Here is a 24,945-nt window from a genome sequence, read left to right as displayed (position 1 = left end):
AAAATCACCTCAACAGTCACAGACTGGTTCAATAGCACTGAATTGACCGGCCCGGAAAAGCTTCAGGCGATACATTAGAGGTTCCTCGCTGAAAAAAACGACTTCGTCCCAGATGGAACATGAAAGAATGACAGAGCTGCAGGTTGTGGCAGAGATCATGTCATCACAAACAGTGGAGTGGGCACGGATGGGTCCTTGGACCATAAATCTGTAAACTCAGACTCTGCCTGTTGGGACCCCAAGGTTGGTGGATGAACTGATCAAAGGTGGCCTGGACCCTCCCTGGGGTGTGAGGGGTACTGCAAGACTTAGCCTGCTTTTTGAGCAAGGGACTGATGAGAACAAGTGGGGCTGTGCAGAGAATATATTAGCGAACGCTGGGACTGCCAACACTGGGAGAGGACACGTAATAGACTGGGGGCGGGTGGACACTCACCAGCAGCCGTCACAAGTGGGCCATGGGCTGGACATGTACGGCACTCCACAGCCTCCTCCCAACCAGATTGTCCCTACTAGGAAACTAGAGGTGGCTATCTTCTCTTAATGTCTTTTTTTTATTACAGGTTTGGGCGGCCAGCAGTTGGGAAGCTACACTTGGGATTAGGAGTTACTTGTTTTGGTGTTTAGCGGTTGTCTGGGGGGGTCACAAAGGGTCTTGCTACAGGCAAGGGGGGGTTGAGATGGGAGGAGGAGTTGGAGGACTCGTGGACCAGTACTTACCCTGACGCATGCGAGGCAATTACACCATGACGTGAAATTTTTGTCCTAGTATGTGAGAGGGATGTGAACAGCGGCCAAAGGACATAAAATACATAGCTACATCAGCCGTAGGGGGGCACATATAGTGATGCTACAGGAAAACCACCTCACAGCGGAGGAGGGTACCCGTTTGCAGCGTAGATGGTGCTACCGGATGGTGCGGCCAGTATGCTGCCTCTTAATCTGCATTTTTGAGGGGTGCATTGCTGTGGATCTGATCCAGAACACCCTTTGGCGTAGAGCTTTCATGTATTGACCCAGAGGGCGGCAATGTGTTAGTGATATGCAGGCTCCTGGGGAAAAAGGTTGCATTGGGAAGCATTAATGCCCTGAACCAGGACCAACTCCAATATCTACGGACATTGTCCACACCCCTTTCATCCATGGGTACTAACGATCTCCTTCTAGGGGGCGACTTTATCTGCGTAGCGGATGTAGATTTAGATAGGTCAACTCCCCGGCTTCATGGCATGTTGGCCTCAAAAACAACAATGGAGTTTCAAGATTGGAGGAAACATTGGGACCTGCAAGATATTCGGAGGGTACAACATGGTCAATCGAGAGACTACTCTTATTACTCCCATCTTTATAGCCTGCACACTAGATTGGATATGCTTGTTTGTTCTACCTGCCTGAGCCCCTATGTGACGCACACTGAATATCTAGGGGGTACTTTGTTAGACCATAACCCTCCTGCTGAGCCTCCGCCCAGTTGCGGAGCCCACTGCAACCCCCACATGGTGACTTAACCTGGCCTTCCTCGAAGATACATGCTTTAGGGATTCATTACAGATGGCCATATCTGAATATTTTCAGAGAGCTCCTCCGGGAACTTGGCAAACTAGAGAAAAGCGACAAGGGCAACAAATTGACAACCGCGACGTCCCCTCATAAACAATTTGAAAACACAAGGATAAAAACAATAGTGCCCTAGAACGACTGAGATGGTTAGACCTGCGCAAATACGAAGTGAGATTGCACGAAGAGGGCGAAAGATCGGGTAGACTCTGACTTGGTTGGTTCACCCTGAATCCAGAGGTTCCCCCATCACACAAATCTCGATGGCTGAGAGGACAGTGATACGCTCGTCTAGGTCTATTAATGTGGCCTTTAGAGCGTATTATGAGACTCTATATGGGGAACCACAGCCTCAACGGCCAGAGAAGCTGACAGAGAAAAAGATTTTTTTATCCCAATATGCTCTGCCCCTGGGTCAGTTCTTGACCTTTCACACCATAGTGAGGACATCTGGGGACCTATGGCGGAGCGACAGCAGGAGCCAAAGACTCATGAGGTCCTTCAGGCATTGGTGACACTAGGGGCTGCTCGACATCTGGTGAAATGGCTATACAAGGCACAGCCAGAGATGGTCCAAAACCATAAAATCGGACACATGAAAAATAGAACGCAATAATAAGGAGAGATCTACTGGACAAAGAATGGAGTCCAGTTCTGGGAAGCCAAGGAAGGGTGTCTAGAAACACAAAATTTAAGCTCATCCAGTTTAACTATATGCATATGTCCTATTTGACCTTCCACAGATTGAGGATCATGCATGGGGGTTACCGCTGTTGCCCTAACTTTAGAGATCTGAACGCAGGGTTTGCACACTTCACATGGGAATGCTCAAGTTTGCGGGGCTTTTGGGAATCAGTGTTAGCCTCCATCAATAAGGTACTGGCTTGCGCACTCACCTGCTCGGCGTACATTTGTCTGTAGGGCTTGTTTCCCGGCCCCAGGGCCAAAAAGGTAGGATCCAGATTTGCAGACTGGGCCCTGGTACTAGCACGTAGACAGATGGCGCTGACATGGATGGCAGGGATGGGCCCCTCAACGGTAGCATGGGACAAAGCAGAAGAGGGGACACTGTTGAGGGAAGATGCCAGAGGGGTTTGTCGCCCCCCACTGGCGGGTATGTGGACTGAAGTGCTGCAAGTCTTAGATAGTAGGAACGAAGTGGACTCAGATGATAGTACAGACGAGGGGGCCTACCCGAGAGTGCCGTGGTCACTCCCTGACACGTTGCATCAATTATTTGAGGCGTATTTGGTGGGGATTTGGGCCCAGATATGGAACCCCTTTTCCCCCCCTCATCGGAATGTAAAATCCTTACCTTTGTAATACGTAAGCTTCCCCGAGAAGAGATCAGATCCAACAGAAGTAGATGACACATAGGCCCACTGGACAACACGGAGTTAATTTGTTTATAAAGGTTCTGAATTCACAGTTTTCATATTTCCTGATTAATATGTCTGTAAAGAGTGGTAATACTTGCGACTCCCAGAGGGTCCCCATATGTATAGTGTAGTAGATTGCGGCACAATATATGGTGGTCACGGAGCGGGTTGAAACAAAAGCAAGCTAACAGCTGACAGGCAGGCGCGGACGGAAATGTATTTAATATGGCTATGTGCAAACAACGGAAAGTGACATGCAATTGATTTACTAATTTGATTACTGCTCTTGTAAATGCATATAAGTATGTGAACTGAAAAGCTAATAAAGATATATATATATATATATATATATTTTATTTTTTTAAATGTGTTACGGGTGTGAGGTTTAGCATCTGATCACTGGGATGGTAGGAGCTGAAAAGTCTCTTGGCAGTGAAAATAAGTTTTTTATTTTGTGGTTTAGTAACATTTTCGGAAAACTGTTGCTCTGATGGGTACTTCTAACCACAGATTCCTCACCTTGTAAATATAAACAGGTGCCAGACCGGATTTGGAAGCTCAAAAACCAGTGCTCCTTTGTGCTGGTAGGTGGTGCTGTTCAGCTGTACAGTGACTTTGTTCCACTCCAGAAGTGACGAATGGAGCCACATATAAGTATGCACGCTGACGTCCGTCCTTTCTTTCTGTGCCTTCAGATACAAATCTGGAGCTCCACACCTTTTCTTCATACCTTGAAGAGATGTTCCCTTCCAAAAAATTATTCTTAAATTAGTTCAGGTCTCTTCCTAAGACTACAGGGTTTAAATCATGTAGGCACTGATCCCCATAAGATGTGGATCTGGTGTTTGGGTTTGATGCACCAATCCAAGACCTGTGTCAACTCCACACAGATGAATTTCAAAGCATTCCGAGAATGTGAAGTGAAGCTCTACTTGGCAAAACACCTCAAGACTCCCCTCAGATCCCGTTCCTGGTCAATTCTTGAGTGCAGACTCACTCCTGAAGTTGTTCCTACAGTATATCTTTAATGCAGTTGAAGTCTTCGAGTAAGCCCAAAATGAAGCACTAGATGTCCAAGTGGAACTCGGCTCCTTCCCTCCACACTCATGTCCAGAGAAGGCACGAGAGTGTCACTGTGCTTCCAGGTCTTGCTCCTATTCCGCTGAGGAGCCAATTTCAACCTTGGTTCCAATGCAACCCAAGTCAGTGATGAACAGCATATCTAAGCCTTTAGGAAAGCCATGTTGTGCTTTTTCGGTACACTTCCCATTCCCTTCAGGGCTCAATGATCCTCAGGAGCCTCAAGTTAAGTTACCACCAGCAAATCCATCCTCTGCACAGTCTGCATTTGAGTCTGGGTTTAGTGCCCAAATCTGTGCTGGTCCCTTGAACACTGACGTCGATGCCAATCTACAACCTACTCTGGCGTCTGATTCCAAGCCTAATTCATGTTGACCTCGATTTAGGCAACATCTTGATCCCAATGCAGCACAGCCAATACTCAATTCCTTTGACTCAAACCGTAAACCATTATTGAACAGTCATGCACAGATGCTGCACCAACTCTTGGCTCAGGACCCAACCAGAGTCAGCCATATGGAGAGGACAAAGGCGCAATGGGGATGAGTTTGCCTGCCCTATAATGAGAATAACTTGTATGTAGACCTGCAAGATGCCAGTGGACTGAATACCTCCTCTGATACCAGGTTCGGTTCCTCCCCATGCCAGCAATTGAGGAAAGTACATCCTCTGCCACAGTTATTAGGTGGCAAGTCATTGACCTCAACCTTCCCACTATAGGGATAAAAACTAATGTTCTTACTGAGAATCTTCAGCCTGGTCACACACCAACTGAACCGCTTCAGCCCTTAAATGAGGCCCTCACTGAAACACTCTTGGGCACATGGACTAAACCGTTTTCTGGCCATCCAGCCAATCACTGAGCTACATGTTGCCATACACCAGCTACAGGCAACCTGATTTTTGAACTCCGCATCCATCCCCGGAGAGGATGCTATTATCCACCAGTTAAGTAAACCCTACCTCCTGGCCAACTACTCTTCTAGACAGGAAGTTCAAATCTATAAAAACATTTGGTAAGAGAATGTTTTTGTCAGGCACACTTGCCCTCAGGTTGGTCAATACCAGCTGCCTCCTAGATCACTATACCCCTACACTCCATCACATGGCTGGTCAGATCTTATTTGTGGTTCCAGAACACTCACAAGCTTCCCTGTCCCACACCATTCAGGATGGCCAGAATGCTGCCATGTTTGTCACCCAGTAAAGCCTAGACACTACTGATTCTCTAGGACGGGCTGTGGAGACATGTCTCACCCTCGCTTTAGCACCAGAAATAAATGAGATCCACGGGCTTCTAAAGAGACATCCAGGCATCCCTAATGAATATCCTTTTTGACAGATCCTGCCTGTTCAGCAACAAGGCGGACTTGGCCCTGGGACCTTTTCATGAGCTGAGCCACAGTGCACCCTTTGGGCCTTTCTGCACCAGTTCAGCAATCTCCCCAACAGTTTTGCCCTTTTTCAGGAAAATTGCAATTATTTGGCTATATGCTGCATCGACCCCTGCACCGGCACAACAGGCCTCCCGATCCTTTCTAATTCGGGGTCCTGGCACCAAAAGACAACGCCTAGGCCATAAAGAGCAGCGTATGTCCCAATATTTTGTCCTTCCGGCAGTAACTTCAAAACATCTTTAGTACGCCCTGGGTGACTAACACACACACCCTATAGGAGGAGGTGTAAGCCACTTACTCTAGGTGTGGCAGAGCATTACATCCAGCAGGTGGGTCAAATCTTCCAACAGGGCTATTCCCTGGTATTCCCTTTTGACCTGCCACCTACATCAAAGCAGCTTTCGGAAAACCATCACTCTGTTTTGTGCCAGGGGGTGCAGGTTCTTTCTGGCCAAAGGAATTATAGAGCGGGTACCATCCCTTGAAATGGGACTGAATGTTATTCCTGCTACTTCCTTGTGATGAAGAAGGATGAAGTCCTTTGTCCTATTTTGGATTTTCACCCTCTCTGTGAAAGAATGAATTCAACATGTTTGCGCTCGCCCAGCTACCATCTGTCTGGACCCAGAAGTCTGGATGGTGGTGTTGGGCTTGCAGGATGCCTATTTTGATATTCCTGTCTTTCAGTTGCACAAGCGATGCCTGCGGTTCAAGGTGGGACACTAGCACATTCAGTTTGCTGTATTCCCTTTTGTCTTGACCAGTGCCCCTCGTGTATTCTCAAAAGTGATAGCTGTAGTCGCTGCCCATCTTTGGAGTTCAGGGGTACCTTTCTTCCCCTACCTCAGTCACTGGCTGAAAGCGGGCTAGCCACAGTCAGTCGCATGCCATCTCTAGACCACAGCGAACCACCTTACATCGTTGAGGTTCTCAGTCAACCTACTGAAGTTCAATATCTGATGCCATCCAGGTTTTTGAGAAGACTGCAAAAGATCTGCAGTGGTGGCTGCTTGACTACAATTGCACCAGCAACAAACTACTCTCCCTACCTCACCCAGAGCAGACATTGGTGATGAACGTGCCACTACTGGGTTTAGGAGACCATCTGGAAGAAGTGGAGATCAGAGCACTCTGTCTCCGGCAGTGACCCACCTTCACAATCGTTTGCTGAAGTTGTAGGCAATTCAGTTGGCATTAAAGGCCTTCCTGCCCACCATCAAAAGGAGGTGGATACGAGTTCCATTAATAACACTGCCGCCACGTGGTACTGCGGCAAGCAGAGTAGGTTGGGGTCCTGCATTCTGTGCCAAGAGGCTCTACTCCTGTGGAGATGGCTGGTTCATCAGGACTTTGTCATGGTCGTGAACCAACTGGCAGGATCTTTGATCACCTGGGTGAATAAACTAAGCTGGTGGCACGTAGTATATCACAAATGGCAGCAGCACCCAAAGGTGGTGCTGGACAATGGGAAGAGCCCTGGCACAATCTTTTCACACTGCTAGGAACACGCAGTGTCAATAATTTTGAACATTGGAGTTCCCAAGGCAGCTCTCTCTCAGCAACGCATTCCATTTACAGTGGAGCTAGGGATCCCTGTATGGCCTCCGACCACTACCTTTCCTGCCCTGAGTTCTGAAATAAATAATCGGAAACAACCAGGCCCAGATCATCTTAGTGTCTCTGGATTGGGCCTGTAGAGTGAGATAATCAGATCGTTTAGGCTTGAGCATTTGTCCTTCGATTAGGCTGCTACTTCAGGAGGATATTCTGTCCAAGCAACAGGACAGGGTCTTGCATCTGAGTATATGCAACCAGCACCTCCATGGCTGGATATTGAGCAGCAGCAATTGATCTCCTTTCATCTCCCTTCCGAAGTAGTTGATGTGATCTTGGCAGCCAGGTGTCCTTCCTCTCAATCAGTGTATCATGAGCGCTGGGGTATATTTATGACTTGGTGCGTCACCCACCAGACCGACCCATTACCAGCCAAACTGTTGGATTTCTTGTTGCTAGTTTTATCTTTAGCTAGAAATGACTATCGGTGGACACTCTCAAAGGTTACTAGTTGGCCCTCTATGCCTTTTTAATTCTGCTGGACCACCATAATCACCGTTAGTGATTTCTTAAAGGATTGCAACATATGTCCGCGCCATTGCCCTGTGTGATGTCATAATGGGACTTAGATTTGGTTCTTACGTTCCTAATGTGTACCCCTTTGAAGCCAATGCACAGTTGTCCATTATGCTACGTGATCTACAAAACTGTCTTTCTGGTTGTGATAACATCAGCACGACACATGAGTGAGCTTCATGCCCTCTTTGTCCAGCCACGTTATACCACCTATTTTCAGGACAAACTAAGACGTCTGCTGCATTCCTGCAGCCTAGAGTGATGCCTTTTCGTGTCAGACAAGTTATCACACTTCTGACCTTCTTTGCTCTGCCTTAGCCCTTGTAAGAGGAGGAGAGACTTCATTTTTAGACCCCAAAATAGTGCAGTGCTTTTACTTTGATAATGCCAAGGAACATCAGGTGGATGATTAGGTCTTTGTTGGATTCCCTGAAGCAAAGAAGGGTATGACGGTGCAGAAGCGGACCATTTAACAATAGGTAGTCATCTGTATTAAGATCTGTTTCTCATTGGCTAAGAAGCAACCTCCGAAAGGTCTGAGGACTCATTCCACCTCTAAGGCTGTTACCATTGTGTTGGCTCATGGAGTGACTGTCCTGGATATCTGTGTACAAGAATTGGTACAGAGTTCCTCTAGAATCATAAAGAAGAAAAGAAAAGATACTGTTAAGTGTGTAGGGGTATAGATGCCCCACTAGTACTAGTAGTGCTGCGGGAAGGGAAATCCCCTAATCGGAACTAGGGCTCTCACACACCCACAAAGCTAGGTGTCATGCTTCATCATATGAGCCTGCCCCTCGTCAGGTCGGCGCTGCAATACCTGACTGGCACCCAAACCGGGGCTCTTTTGCGGGGATCTTCTGTTCCTGCTGGTAGGTGCAGTGGGGGTGAAGGGCCTAGTGTGTGTAGTTGCGAGTATAGGTAAAGTGAATCTAAAATAGGTCAGTTAGTCCTAACAATGTTTTTTATTCTGAAGGTAAACTGCCTAATTTAAACAAGCACTGGCGTTGCCAATAGTTCTCGCATTAGGAACAGTGTCAGCTATTGGTATTGTAAATGACAATTATTTTTTTAATATGTGTTGGCATTGAAAATATATAAATTAATAGCATTGTTATTTACAAAGCCAATAGCTTACACTTTCCTAATGCGAGTCCTATTGACTATGGGAATGCTTGTTGTTAGCCAGCAAGGACAGTGCTGTTGTGGTGCTGAGTGATGCTGTTATGGTGCTGAGTGATGTGGTGGAGTCCCAGAGTGATGTGGTGGTGTCCCAGAGTGACGTGGTGGTGTCCCAGAGTGACGTGGTGGTGTCCCAGAGTGACGTGGTGGTGTCCCAGAGTGACGTGGTGGTGTCCCAGAGTGATGTGGTGCTGTCCCAGAGTGATGTGGTGGTGTCCGTGAGTGATGTGGTGGTGTCCCAGAGTGATGTGGTGGTGTCCCTGCGTGGTGTGGTGGTGTCCCTGAGTGATGTGGTGGTGTCCCTGATTGATTTTGTGCTGTACATCAGTGATGTGGTGGTCTCCCTGAGTGCTGTGTTGGTGTCCCTAAGGGCTGTGGTGGTGTCCCTGAGTGCCGTGTTGGTGTCCCTGAGTGCCGTGTTGGTGTCCCTGAGGGCTGTGGTGGTGTCCCTGAGGGCTGCGGTGGTGTCCCTGAGTGGTGTGGTGGTGTTCCTGAGTGGTGTGGTGGTGTCCCTGAGTGGTGTGGTGGTGTCCCTGAGTGGTGTGGTGGTGTTCCTGAGTGGTGTGGTGGTGTCCCTGAGTAGTGTGGTGGTGTCCCTGAGTAGTGTGGTGGTGTCCCTGAGTGATGATGTGGTGGTGTCCCTGAGTGATGTAGTGGTGTCCCTGAGTGATGTGGTGGTGTCTCTGAGTGGTGTGGTGATGTCCCTGAGTGGTGTGGTGGTGTTGCTGAGTGGTGTGATGGTGTCCCTGAGTGATGTGGTGGTGTCCCTTAATATTTAACACAGGAACTGTAGTAATGGCCCGGACTACATTGCAACATTCTGCTTAACAGTATCTAAGGGGATATTTTTTAAGCGAACGAGCCTGTGGACAAATATGTCAAGTAATACCATCCTAAGGATTTCAATCTATCCATATGAGGTGCTGTGTTACTTAAAAAAGTACACCAAATCAAGTAATGGGAATTTGGCTAACTTCAGTGGTGTGATCAGAATTTCACCCTGGCCTGATTTTATAGGAGCTGGAGTATGGCGAGAATGGAATATGGTGAGAATGGAGTATGGTGAGAATGGAGTATGGTGAGAATGGAGTATGGTGAGAATGGAGTATGGCGCGAATGGAGGATGGTGAGAATGGAGTATGGCGAGAATGGAGTATGGCGAGAATGGAGTATGGCGAGAATGGAGTATGGCGAGAATGGAGTATGGCGAGAATGGAGTATGGCGAGAATGGAGTATGGCGAGAATGGAGTATGGTGAGAATGGACCATGGTGTGTAATCCGGGGTGGGGAACAGCAGCATTCTCGCAGGGGAGGTAGTTTGACTGTGGTCAGTCTTACACTGTCCCTAAAATCATCTGAATAATTTGGCTGAAGAGATAGCTTCCCTTGTATAGGCGTCCCGCAATGTATAGAAACTGTCTTAAAGCGCATAGAAAGGTGGTGTTTGACCCACAGGTGCTGAAATTGGTTAGTGATATCTTTTTTCTGCAGAATTATCCAGCACCAGAAAAACACATCTAATTTCTTTATTTACAGTTTCTAAAATAGAGCTACACAGCTCTGAAAGAAATTAGTGCGCTTTAATCAAGGAATACATAGTAAAAAATAAAAGGGAAAATGTACATTTACTGTAACCATACGTTGTACATTTTAAATTACCAATGAGAGAGACTGGATCAGCAAGAAAAGCATAGAGGGAATGAGATAATGGAGGGAGAGACTGCTTCACGAGATGCGTCTCTGTGATTAAATTGCGGACTCTCCTTCCAGGAGTTATAGTTGTAAACCTGACGCCTCCACACCACAATACTGTGTGATCCTGGGCTAAATGGTTTATTTTAGTGTGCCTCAGTTCCCATATACGTTTAACAGCGCTTATAAAATGCTAGATGCGTGCATGAAGAGGTAATAATAAACAACTTAACCTTTACTGTATCCAAAAGCAATGTGAAAGGCAGAAAGCCTACATACCGAGAAGACGTGCTGATCACCCTTGGGTAAAATGGGCTGTGTTGAAAAGCCATCCAGCGAGGGCCGGCTCTCAGAGCCGAGAGCAGAAATGGGACTTTGAAGAGCAAAAAGCAGCAGTAATGCAAGGTATACGTTTCGCTGCTGTGCATTCACAGAGACAAGCCAAGGCAGAAGTAAATGAATGCTTCATGCCGCTTTTCAGACTGAGGCTGAAGTGGGAAGTCGGGCTGCTATAACCCGCGGGAAGAAGGCAGCAAACTTGTGCCTTGAATAGAATCTTTTAAATATACCCATTTATAGCACGCAATGGTCGGTCGTCTGTCTTACAGAATTTTCTTAACTTAACTTAACTTAACTTAATGACATTTGTTAAGCACCTGGTTGCACAAAGAACAGTGCGTCCCCGCGCTGACAATCCCACTAAACATCTCTTCAGCTTAGCTCACAGAGGATGAACACTAGGGACAGGGAAAACTATACTGATTATGTCTTGGGGAAGAGATGGGTTTTCAGCCTCTGTCTGAACCTAGTTTCAGACGGTTCCATCCTCAATTCGATGGGTAGATCATTCCAGTCTTTACTGGCGAGGTGTCTAAAGGACCGTCCTCCCATCCTTGCTCTGTGGATCCGTGGAACCACTAATAGCACGCTGCCCATCAACCTAAGAGGGCGTGAAGGACGATAGATTGGAAGCAAGTCCTGGAGATATGGGGGTGCTTTTTTGTGAGCTATGCGGTGGGTAATGCACATAGTTTTAAATTTAATTCGTTCCTTTATTGGGAGCCAGTGCAGGGAACGCAATGCATGTTTCCCAGAGGCTCTCCTAGGGAGGTTCAGGACCAGCCTGGCAGCTGCGTTCTGGACGCGTTGTAACTGTGTAAGGCCTTTTTTACTGAGTCCACATAGGAGGGAGTTCCCATAGTCTAAATGGGAGGTGACCAAGGCATGTACCATTGTTTTTCCGGAGCTGGGGGGCAGTAGGTCCAGGATTTTCCTCAGGACCTTCAAGATGCCATAGCATTTACCGGCAACATTACCAACATGATTAGTGTAGGCTAGATTAGAATCAAGAAGAATGCCAAGGTTTTTGACTGTATCCACCGGGGCAGGGACAGAGCCCAGTTCTATGGGCCACCAGGCAGATGTCCAGATGGAAGGACAGGGACCAACGATAAGAACTTCCGTCTTATTACCATTGAGGCGGAGATAGTTCTGCTTCATCCACCCATCAAGTGCCACCAAGCAGGCCGAGAAATTCTCAGCATCCACAACTGGATCACGGGACAGGTTGATCACCAGTTGTGTATCGTCTGCATAGGAGACTATGGCAACACCATATGACTCCAGCAGTTTGGCAAGGGGTTCCATGTACAGATTGAATAACGTGGGGCTCAAAATCGAGCCCTGTGGAACCCCTTGTCTAAGACATCTTATACTGGATTTACATGGTGGACAATGCACTTGAAATCTCCTGTTCTTAAGGAAGGAAACCAACCACTCATGGGCAGGTCCGGTTATTCCCTTTTCACTCAAACGGTCCAGTAATACGGAGTGCGATACGGTGTCAATTGCCGCACTTAAGTCCAGTAGGACCAGTGCGGCCGTGTGACCCTCATCCGCCCTACACCGCAGCAGTTCTGTCGATAGGAGGAGGGCGGTCTCAGTCGAGTGTTTGGCTCTGAATCCCGACTGAGACGAGTGGAGGAGCTTATTTTCCTCCACAAAGCTCACCAGCTGTCGGTTAACCAATTTCTCTACTACCTTCGCACAGTAGGGAAGGAGGGAGATTGGTCTAAGGTTGTCTAATTGCGTTGTGCTAATATGGGCTTTCTTTTTTATCGGGACAACTTGGGCCAGTTTCCAGATGTCCGGAACTAGACATTCATGGAAGGAAAGAGAAGCCATGTTACCTATGTGCTCCGCTACCTGGGGAAGATGACTGCGAAGAATCCTCGCTGGGACCGCATCTAAGGGAGAGCCAGAGTGAATGTCCGATAAGATGTTGATAAGCTCCTCTGCTTGGGGGACCACAAATTTCCTAAGTTTTTCCATAACCTGATTTTCGCAGTTAGGGTCTGGCAAATTTGTGGGTTCAGAGTTAGTCTGAAAAGATGCATAGATTTTTTCTACCTTCCCTATAAAGTAGTCTGCAATCTCATTGCATGACTCTGTTGAGGGGGGGACTTCCCCTGAACTCGCTAGAGGAGCGGAGAGTTCCTTCAGAATCATAAAGAGCTCTTTAGATGTGTTCTCTGCACAGTCAATCCTTTTATTATAGTAATCTCTTTTAGATTTCCTAATCTGACTGTGATAGGACCTTAGTTCACTCCTATAGACTTCACGTAGTGAGGGGGCATATTCCACTCTCCATCTACGCTCTATGGTCTTACATTTGGTTTTGGCGGCGCGCAGCTCAGCGGTAAACCACGGAGCGGATTTCGTGCTCCGTGCCATGGCTTTTTGAGTCCAGGGGGCAACTTTATCCAGTGCACCCTCGACCCATTCACCATACATCCTGCACGCCTCAACCAGGTTGTCGCTGATCTTTGGGGGTTCCTGTCCTAGGGCTTGACTGAAGGCATCGTGACTGAATTTCCTCCAGTCCCTGCGCCTAATAGCGGGGGGTTTCTGTATAGGCCCCCTGTTGGGCAATCTTCTAAGTTTAAAAGGGATCAAATAATGATCCGACCACAGGATCTTAATCGGGACAGATACGCTTATATCTTCCCAATTTGCAAAAATTGGATCCAGTAGATGTCCCGCTTGATGGGTGGCTCTGTTATCTGCTAAAACAAACATAAGAGCTCTAAGTGCATTAATCAGGGATACAGCCTCTCTGCAGTTGACATCATCCAAATGCACGTGAGGTCTCCTACAATCATGAACTTATTATGGCGTAAAGCAGACTGCGTTAGAGCCTCCAAGAGGCTCTCAATGAACGCAGTCGCCACACCAGGAGGGCGATAGATAAGGTAGCCCTTAATGGTGCAATTAGGGCCAACCGAGATAGAAAAAAGTCCAGCTTCACAGTTATTATGGCCGTTGGTTCAAGAGAACATAACAGCTCGCTTTTATGGACAATAGCTATCCCCCCCCCTTTGAATCCCTCTATTTATTTGAAAAATGTTATAGCCGGAGGGAAGGGCCTCTATAATATCTGGGAGGGATTGCTCATCCAACCATGTTTCTGTCAAGAAGACCAAGTCAGGGTTGTCATCTATCAGCATGTCATAAATGTTCAAGCTATGACGTTTCAACGATCGACAGTTCAGTAGTAAGGCAGAAAGTTCATTACCTTCCTTACTCGTCTCTTGGTCTCTGAGGATAGTATAGCCGCAACCCTCACACTTCAGGGGCCATTGCTCCACGTGCAGCGTGTGTTCGCATTCCGGAGGCAGCACCTTGCGCAGATGTAGTAACGTCTGCCTCGTATAGGTTGCCCTCCCACGCTGGTCTGAGGTGGTATGGCCAGGGGGACGGGCCCTGGGCCGCGTATGGTCGCGGACGGGCGCAGACGGGCTTGCCTTAGGCGCTCCCGCTGCGCTCGTCCGCTGCGCTTGCGTGGATGGCACATTTAGGGAGAGGATGGGCGTGGCCTGTCAGATGGGCGTGGCCTCGCGTGTGCAGCGATGGCGGCCTTCAAAACAACAACTGTCCCACGAAGCAGCGCTAGCTCCGCTGCTCGTGGGGTGCCTGCTTGGCGCTAAGCCTAGATAGAGCTCAGGGAGAGGTTAGCAAGTATTAAAAACAGTATTTAGCAATTTTACGCAAAGTTTTAAAAACGAGTAGAGATCGCCTCCGGCTTCCGCCTCAGAGGTAGTGGAATAGATGAGCGCGCTATCATTCAGCGCTTCTTATAGGCGGGGGAGTGGGCGTGGCCTGTCAGGTGGGCGTGGCCTCGCGTGTGCAGCGATGGCGGCCTTTCTTTATTAATTTACCCATTTTTATTTTACTTTACCTTTTCTTTTAAAATATTGGAAATACTGGTTACTGCCTTCTTTGTGTGGTGATGGCCTTCATATTGCGTAATCTCGTTGATATTGTAGTGTTCCGGCGTGTGATATCACTTAAAAAAATATCATCCGGGATCTAAGGTCGCAGTGCCCACCGTGGGCTGCTAAGCAAGTACAACAGTTTCCACATCAACATGTATAGGACAGGTATTGTAGTGGAACCGAAATGAACCTAGGGTTTGTCCGTCAAGCTCCGTCCTTCAGTAGGGGCTACCTTTGAAAAGCACGCCCAAGGGTGCAAAGAATCCACGCAGCCCATTGTAAGTGAAGGCAGAGAAGTGAGTGCCGTCACTCAGTGTTTAGAAATATTTATTTCACTGTTGCGCATGGGATCCTACAGAAAACAATGCCATTGCCTTGTCAGATAGGTTTTTCCGTTTTCACTTATCAAAGGTAAAAAAAACGAGCTTGCAATTTTGTGGATCTGTACATAATATCAAAGGAAAATGCTCAAAAACAATGACATGTGAACCGCTCGGTTGCTGTTTAACTATGAAGATAGCTTTTGCCTGTGTAGAATGGATTCAAACTAGTATGTGTTGTGTGTGTATTTTTTGGGAGATTCGAGAACAAAGTTTCCCTATGAGAACAAGCATTGGCGAACGGGAATGAAAATAAAAAAACAAGCGAGAAGATGAGCGGCCGGGAAACTGAATGTACGGCCGGCCAGCCATGAATAATTATGGGTGGAGAAGCCGCACAGCACACGCTGGGAGAAGCCCTTTGATGTGCTGTGCGGCCATGAAAAAATGCAATTAGGAGGGAGGGAAGGAGGCTGATGCGCTTGCTTGTTTGGTCACGTGATTCACGTGAACTCAAAGAAAACCGCACGAACGAAACCCTTGGTTTCACGAGTATTTTGAGCACTTGAATTCTCGCTCCACTCAATGCGCTTGCGCGCATTGATAGGTCGCGAGACCTAAAAAGGGGGGGGAGAGGGGTACTAAGATTAGGAATAATGTGTCTAGCTGTGTTTACCCTGCTCTCAAGTGATCGACATGTTTCGTGCCATGTATGTCCTAGAGATCTGGACACTTCTTCAGGATCAGTGAAATGTACTATCTACACTGTGTGCATATGTGAAAATAAGATACATATATATACATACCACTATGGCTAGTAAGGTAACCTAAACTGTTGACAAAGGAGGCTTGCAACAGTTGCCGGTGGTAATAAGGACTCCAATTGGGTCCAGCGGTAATGAACGCGTAGAGGCACAGACCTACCCTGCTGCCGGAACCGGATATCTGTCAGGCTCAGCTCCGTTATATAGAAAAGTGATAGATGGTATCCTTGAATTAATCTGGTACCCTGAACATTTGCCCTCCGCTTCAGTTCCCCCTTTGGGAAGATCTTTTGTCCCGGCAACAGGGCAGGGTTCTTGATCCAAACAGGTATGATTCTTGATCCAAACATGCACAATGTACACCTTCATGCCTAGTGACTGAGCAGAATCAGCTGAGCAGCTTTGGTCTTCCTGTGGAAGTTGTACACGTCATTCTGGTATCTTGTAACCCTTCCATCAGGTCGATATGTGCAGGGTTTTATAGGCGGACCAAGGCCAACAAGGTGAGCTCCAGTTTCCGAGACCTGGGCTTCGTAACTGCGAAGAGACTTATCACTAAAAGATGAAAGCACAGGGACCCTCCAGAGGCATCACACTGGGCGAAGTCTTTCGGGGTCTGGGCACAGGCAGAAAGTACCACCCTACACAGGGAAGAAGCGGAGGAGATGCACAAGTATCCCATTGCACAGACCTGGGACGACATGCTCAGGACTTTCATATAATCTACTGCCACACTGCAGACACATCCCGTGCAACGGGCAGGGCCTACCATTCGATAAGTTCCCTGGGCACTAGCGACACGTTGCCCCTGGGCGACACCACCACTGCAAACGTTAGGCTGGGCTGCGACCTCACTTTCCTTAAACGTCACTATACGGTAGCAGCTCCTGCAACGCGACGCCCTAATGACAGCGCAGCCGCATAGGAAAAAAAGAAGCAGCATCCCACACGCCACACTAGCACGTTAGCCTAGCCGGGACCTCACTCAGATGGCATGCTAGCTGCTGGACATATACATCCACAGTTGTGTGACGTCTCTTTTATTTTGTTTTGTTTGATTTATTATTTACTGTTGTTGAATATGGTTGACTTGTTATAAGAAGATGAAAAATAAATATCTAATGTACGGATTCTATGCTTACATATGTGCTGATTTAACTGCTCATGAAATGCTATGTGAAGTACTCTAAGAGCGGAGTCCCGATACGATTAGCTACTATCTGTATGCATTGATATTTTCAAGGCGCATTGTTCACTATTAAGCAGAGAGCTACTACACACCTTCGCTTTGGCCCTCAGTCGGAGATGACAGAATGTGCGGGCTGTGGAAGCCTGAGGCGAGTTATAAATGTTTGAGCAACCTTGCACTGCAGGCATGGCTGACACTGAAACTGCGAGAAGGAAATATTTTGACTTATGTGCTCAGTGTCATAGCATAGGGGATAATGTTGCCGAACCAATATGTATCAATACTTGATGATTAATGTAACGATAAAGATAAAAATGCAATAAAGATATTTTTTTTTAAAAATCAGGTCGATATGTGTAGGTAATTCATCTTGATCTATCTCCTGCTGTGTGGAGAAACATAGTCACTCTTTACAGGCAAAGTTGTCTGATGTTCAATTGTTTGTTTTATTTTCGTCCCCACAAGGTGGAAAGTTATTCTTTCACCCCTTCAGCCGTTTTTTGTCTTCCATAGTTCCAAGATCAAATTACCCTTTGTGATGAGTTTCTTTAAAGGGCTTTCTCATATGTTTCCATATGACCTTTCTCAAGTGTGCAATCTTTGTACCACTTCATTGCAGCATCTTGCTCTCAAAACGTTGCTCCTTATTGCGGTCACTTCTGTATGATGCATAAGGGAGCTTCAGCCTTTGTCAGTTTACTCTCTGATTACAAACCGCTTTCCTGAAAAAACAGTTCTTTGAACATGTACATCATTTTTTCCGAAAGCGGTGTCATCTTTTCATGCGGGACAGTCCATCAACACTTCCCACATTCTTTGCTCCTTCAGATCCTTCTCCAGTGGAGGAGAAATTACTCCAGTTGGACTAACAGCACAGTATGCTCTTAGTTTCTAGATTGATAGGACTGGGGAGTATTTCTTTGATGATCATCCGTTTATTGTTTGTTTTTTGCTGGTACTAAGAAAGGGAAAGGGAAAGGTGGTCTAGAAACAAACCTTATCTAAATGGAGTGCATCTGCATCCAAGTCTGTTATGCCTTGGCCAAAGAGGAACCTCCTCAGGGCTTCAAAGCTCCTTCTACTATGGCAAAGACTGAAACTAAGTTCCTAGATCTGATGTTCTGTCTTGGATATTTACAGAGCTACAAAATGGTTTACTATCCATAGTTTCAAAAGGCACTACTTTCTGAACTCTCCGGTCCACAGGGTGTGAGTGCACTCCTCAGACACCTTTGTACTGCTTTGGTACAGAGTCAAAAGGTAAAGAATCTGTGGTAGAAGTAACCTTCAGTGGAGTATGTTACTTTCCTCCAGTGATGAATACTCTATCTGCCTTCAGATTCTGTCCCCATGCCCATCTCCACATCGTGTGGAGTGGAATTACGTTTCTGAAAAGGTACCAAGTCAGATTTGCTCTCTTTATATTATCACATCAATCTCGTCAGCCACGCTCAGCAGCTGAGGCCATGGAAAACAGGGCGATAACTAATATGCGTATAGGCACCTATGTGCAGCTGTTCATTGCGATATCAGTGTGAGAAAGATCCACCATGAAAGCTAATGCCCCCCTCTGCCTGGTGTTCGGAGTATTCAAAGGGTGAGGAAGCTGCAGGTACATAGAATATCCACCAGAAAGAGAATTTCCCGACGTAAATTCCTTATTCTTTTGTTTCTCATGTGAGTGCGACTCCTGCCAAAGTAGATCATTTCACATTTTGAAACCTAAATGGCTTTTCGTATCTGGATATTTGTCATTGCCATCAGCCTACAATGTATTTAGCTCTCTTCCATGTGTGTTGTCTTCGAATGGTACTATTCTTATATAAATGTCTTGGCTGTGATTGTTTCCACAGATATTTCTATTAAAACCTGGCTTATCTCTGAGGAACGTATTCCTGGCACAGTTTCTCTTAGTTCTTCACAGGAAAGCCTTAACGCTTCTTAAATACATAGAGGATGACACGTAAGTGTAAAATTTGCTAAGTGTGAAACTTTATGTCAAATGATCTTAAAGTTGTTCTAAGATGTGTTTGGATTTTTCCTTACCACAGACAAAAAGGAAAGAAACCTTTCAAGTCCCTGCGTAATTTGAAAGTAGACCTCGACCTGACGGCAGAAGGTGATCTAAATATCATTATGGCTTTCGCCGAGAAGATCAAACCAGGTCTCCACTCCTTCATCTTCGGGAGACCCTTTTACACCAGTGTTCAAGAACGGGATGTGCTGATGACGTTTTAACTTGTTGACCTTGAAATGTATTTGTCATGGCTTTTGATGATCTAATGCTGCTTGCTTGTAAAAGAAAATCCATGTGCCGGTCGTGACTCCCATTCATGCCACAGAAATGATGAGTGGTAGTTGAAATAAATGCATGTTTGCCTGAATGATAGGAAATGCCAAACCTAAGCCTTGACTACTGCCTGTGCAGCCAGTTTTTTCTGCCAAGTCTTCTTCTCAAAGCATAATTTGGAAAGACCAAGATGTACGAATGGCTGGAATGTGTGCTGATAATCGATGTATGACCTTGTATGTCAAAGGTAAAAATCTTTTCCAGCAAGGAACCCTTCTAAGATTTATAAGCTTTTAATTGTTTTCCTGATGCCACTCAGAACCCCAGAAAATTTTTGAAGTCAAAAAGTTGTTTCTTGCAAAAATGTTAGAGAACAAAGAGAAGAATAGCGCCTTTATATTTTGCAACGCCATGATGGACATCTTAGTTCAGTTTTTCCCCACTTTAAAGCTAGGTCCTCTAATTGCTTCTCTTATTGGAGAATGTTTACCATCTATTCCTTAGATAAAGTGTCTAGATCTTGTATCTTGATTACTTGAAGAAGTGGCTCCTCTGTGTAACGAATGCATTCAGCATGAAGAAGCAGATATAGATGGGCTTTAGATGTATATTTTAGCTATCATTGGTACTGAGACCTTTCCTCCTGCAGGCATTGCATCAAGTTAAAGACTACGGCTTTCACAGAATGGAGGATGACCACACTAGCTAGACTTTGAGAGAAGCGTTCTTGCCCCATGGAATACCTGTAGCAGAGGAATAAATCTTCAGATGTCAGCTGGTTTTCTAGTGTGGTTGAGATTTCCCAGGTCGTAAGTTGCTGGAGAGGACTTTGCCTTTCCTGATAATTGTCATGAAAAGTTGCTCTCTGGGTTGGCTTTCCCTCTCCTGACTGTAATCTGTCTCATCTTTGACAAGTCAATATCTTCAAGAGCCATTTCGGCACCCACTTTTGCTGGTGCGGCCGTGTTAAGTTAAATGACAATGTTGAAGAGACATTTGTCAAGGTTTCTAATTGAACACAGATTGGTTGCATCATTGGAGGACAATCGTGTCAACTTCAAGGTAACAACTTTTTTCTAAAATCTAGATTGAAATAGTACTTTCACCACATTTGAGTGGCCAGCAGACAATGTTGATAAGATAGATGATGAGATGGCAATCACCTACAGATCTAGGTATCTGGTTGAAGGGTATGGTGTTGATGGTGACCGAGGGCACTCTCACAGAGGTTAACTGTCCGTCTAAAATGTTCTCTCTGGCAACCTGGCTTCTTACTAATTACATGCAAAGCGTAGCTAAGGAATTTAATATCCTTCTGCAAAGAACTCCAGTACTAAAATCATTTTATTTCGGTACAGAAGACCCCATCATCTATGATGATGTGCTCTGTAAGCCAGTATAACCTCTAAGAATTATCTCACTGATTAAGAAAAGAAATACCGTCACCTAACACTCTCTTTGCTGACTTTGGTGATGGGTAGAGTTAAACGCCTGGCGCCCTCAAGCTGGTATAGCTTTAATATCATCATTGATAGAGGTAGCAAAATAATATATCACTTTGTAACGAAGGCTTTGCAGTTTGGGAGCAAAGACTTTCGAGAACATCGAATGTGGCATTACTCTTAGGCTAGCTTGATATGCTCCAGTGTGCAAACTGATTTAGTTCCTTTCTAATATACAATGTTTGGGGACAGAAACATTACTGTAGGAGGACCCAAAGAAGCCTAAACATGGTATTTTTGTAAAGGGCACTCATGTAAAAAAAGCTTGGCTGTAAGAGTGATGTCCTTTGGGGGTGCTTTGCTATGGCTTTATGCTTGACTTACAGCCTGATTTGGAGCTCGGTGTATGGGTTACTGTGTCACAAATGTAACAGACCTCCCGTCGACCTTATTGTAAGTACCATTGGATATAATGGACTTGTAATACGGCAGCTGGAATTTGTCACATTTGTGAAGGAGTAACTCACCCGCTGAATTCTAAATTAGGCACTTAATCTGTGTGTACTAAAACCTGTGGCCCATAGGAAGTACTGGACCCATCCATAATATTATTGGGTATCTTTGGTTCCCAAAACGACTACAGTCAGTTGCTATCCTATGTTTGCCATTTTAAATCCTTGAATTGCAGCATTTGCAGAAATTGTTCCAAAAGGTAGTGCCACTGCAATTGGTGATGCATATATAAAGTCTTTTCCCAGGACCCTGAAGCATCCACTCCAAAATTTAAACAAGGATGTAGGGTGAAAGTGTGATTACTTCCCACACTGGGAAGAACCCACTTTCAGTAGGTGAGTATTACATTATTTTTCAGTAAATATCTTAAAGGCAATTCCTGGCATTCTTTTAATTAGGATTATTTTGTTTTGAGCTCAAACACTCACACACAGTATATTAGAAGAGGTCGCCAGCCATCCTGCAAAGGGAAAATAGCCCTGGGTGATTACAGAGCTGTAGGTAGGAATCTGCATCAATGAAGACTTGGTTAGGGATAAATACCAGGATGGGATTCTTAATGGATCTAAAAACGTTAACAAATTCTTGGAGAAAGTGTGCTGCCCAATGGTGACTCCTCGCTGCAGGGAAATCCTACAACAACACTAGCTATACAAGAACAACATGCATCTTTTTTCTCAGGTTGACCACAGGCAATTAGGTTACTTATACAAGGTTCCTTCATTCACTTCATATCTTCTCACCAATTGCCTGGCAGTGAGGGTACTGCGCTCTCTGTACTCCAGATGTACACACCAACTTATCTGAATGTCTAGTTGCTGAAAGTGTCTGTGGCATAGGCTTTACAGGCCAGGTCTGCCTCTAAATCTGTTTTACTAGCTGTTAGAAATGCATCCCTTCATGAATCCAGAGTTAATTTCTTGACTATGATCACAGGAACTATGTTAATGAGTGATCTTCTGGTGTCCGGTGTCAAGGAAGGTCTTTGAGGATTACAAGACAATGCTTGTCTGGAGGCTGATGGCATTATAGCACAAAATACTGCCATCTAGTAATTGTATATTTTTTAATGCACCCAAGTGTGACATGTCCAAGGCTGCTTGCCCCACCTAAAAATTGAATCGCAGTGAGACATTTCAATGAAAACAGCAGTGACCTTGTGCTACTAAGCAAATAACTGCACAGCTTTCCTGGGCATCTGCATATTCTCTATCTGAGGTGGGAAAAGTCTGCTGACAGATACCTTCCTGATGGGCTGGAGAAAATACCATAATGGGCTCCTTTTACTGTAGAGGGATCCTTGGCAACTAAGAAAGCCCTTCAATATCTAAATGTTTATACCACAGTAGTTCACACCTTCTGTCTTTTCTAGTCATTCAGGGAAGGTCCACCACAATGTGGCTTTCCATATTCGAGTAGGTTTTTGCCAGGATTGATAGATTGGATTTAATATGCCCGTTTTTTTTGTTTGTTTTGTTACTTAATTTATGCCACCTTATTTTCTGTAAACAACGTGCCATTACTTTCATTTTAAATCAATCATTATTAGTAGTACCTATATGTCTGCAAGTTGTGCCAAGCCCATAGAACAGTCTAAGACTGCCATATCCCAGACAGTTTCAGGAAAGAAACTACACGCAAAGTACCCACCCAAGACTGGTTTGCCTTTGGGATTCGCTGCCAACTGCATAAGCTGAACTTTGTGTAAATCCTTCTTTAGTGGCTGAGGGGTGGACTTTAAAGTCCCATTTATTATGACTGTGATTGTTATGTATGCATAATTGCTAATGTTTTGCTGCTCCTCGGTGCCACATGCAGATGTTTGTTTTGCATGCACTTTGAGAAAAAAAAGTTTTACTATTTTCGGAAACCCATTATCTTAATTATTATTTGTTGTACACCTGCCTTTTTTTCAACTCGGAGTATGAACAAAAATGTAGAAGTATCAGGTTAGTTTCCATTGCGCCATTATTTATATTGTGAATTTGTATTTGTTTAGTACACATAAACTGCAAAAAACTATATAATGTGCAGTCAACATTATGAACACAGATAAGAGTGCAGGAGTGCAACGATATGAGCTTGAATACACGTGTGTTCCAAAGTGTTAATTTATGCTAGCCATTGTAATATGGATTTTTTGTAGTACTAATGTTAACATAAGCAGAGTGGTGATGAACTATTACTTAGCAACTCTGATGCAATATCTGAAATGGAAAGTCACACAAATAGGAATACGAGACAACCGCATGAAGCCAATAGGGAGGATATTTCTATGCGCACCACATCGAAAAAATAATAATAATAATAAGATATAGAGGGCTAAAAATGGTAGCAAAAGAGTAAGAAAGGCATGGGGTATTTTTAGAATCCTAATGTTTATTTCGAAATTAAAGATCTTTTTTTGGCTTTTATCACAATTTCTGTAAGAAATACGTGATGGTGACATTTAGGCATTTAGATCCCGTATCTTGAAGACCGTCTAAAATGTGATATTCGAAACGATAGGTGTAGTTTTTATTTGTAGTCCGTCTCTGTCTTTGATATGACGGTGCATTCATGGACTTAGCTGCTTTGATGTATTCAGTAAAAACAACTAATGCACAGAATGTCGTACAGTAGTGCACCAACACTTCTCTTACATTTGTTACATGAAAGACAAATTGTTTCCCTGCCAGTCCTATTAAAGCCACAACATACTTAGAAGTGTTAGAGTTCCCTGCATTTTGGATTTTTTGCAGAAGGCCTCTTACAAAGATTTTGTATTTCAGGTTTTCATATTTACAATAGAAAAATCACAATTCCAAGGTCTTGCCGAAATAACAAGGACAATGCAGTCAGTTCCTCTCCAAAAACGGTTAAATGTTTAATAAAAAAAGAAAATGTGCTTTTGATAGTTGAATTTTGCAGATTTCAGTTAAAAGGAATGTACAGATTTCTCTTCTGCTCTGTAATGGAGTGCTACTGAAAAATTGAGACAATTCCCACAGGTGCAAATGTGGTTGTTATATTTTACTCCGTGATAGTAGAGCGGATGAGACATCGTAGTACCAGAGGGTGATGCTTTCCAGCTACTAATAAGATAATTACTGAAAAGCAGTCAACATTTTACTTATCCTTCACATTTTTCGATCCATTCAATGAGCATATGTTACTACAGTTCTTTGTATTGATCGGATTGATTTATTTGAAGCTGTTTGGTGTGCACATTTGCTATACATTCTCGATGCAAGTGGACTCACGGTCAAGTGTGCCACTAATACGCCTAATAGTTGCATAACATTTTACTTAATTGAGAATGTAGGAGCATGCACTAGCTGGAATGCTTCCATGTTAGCCATTCTGTCTGTGCTTGTCTGTCTTGTGACATTGTTGAGATTGTAAATGTTGCGAAATTGCTTTATCACACAACCGTCTGGATTGTTTACCCGTACTGTATAGATATGTTCTGTAATTTTATCTTCATGCAGGTCCAAAAGAGGGAGCTCAGTAATAATAAATCCTATTTAATATGTGAACATGTGTTGTGATTTCAATTGTATTATACTTAATTGTAAAGTCCTTGTTAGGTACATGGGTATGTGTATGGTATGGATATATGCTGGGAAAACACACATACCTGTGGTGTTTACATCCCTCTCACCACATCTTGCTCTGTAATTAAGAGAAGACTGAAGACATGGTAAGAAGTTAGCTAATGCTTTATTATTGTCTTAAACCTATAAGCCTAACACA

The 24,945-nt window shown here is 44.9% G+C and overlaps 1 protein-coding gene across 1 annotated transcript in view; it reads left to right on the top strand.

Moving 5' to 3' along the window:
• The window catches only part of C9orf72 (C9orf72-SMCR8 complex subunit), a 332,168-nt gene extending 307,440 nt beyond the window's left edge, over positions 1 to 24,728 (top strand). The window contains exons 9-10 of the mRNA XM_086962131.1: positions 18,819 to 18,928; positions 19,017 to 24,728. Coding sequence (XP_086818257.1) covers positions 18,819 to 18,928; positions 19,017 to 19,203 — 297 coding nt within the window. The 3' untranslated portion in view covers positions 19,204 to 24,728. The remainder of the gene's footprint in view (positions 1 to 18,818; positions 18,929 to 19,016) is intronic.
• Positions 24,729 to 24,945: the final 217 nt, after the last annotated feature.

Source organism: Lissotriton vulgaris, chromosome 3_1 (assembly GCF_964263255.1).
Source record: "Lissotriton vulgaris chromosome 3_1, aLisVul1.2, whole genome shotgun sequence".
Classification (NCBI taxonomy): domain Eukaryota; kingdom Metazoa; phylum Chordata; class Amphibia; order Caudata; family Salamandridae; genus Lissotriton; species Lissotriton vulgaris.
This window is presented reverse-complemented; position numbering and strand designations above follow the sequence as displayed.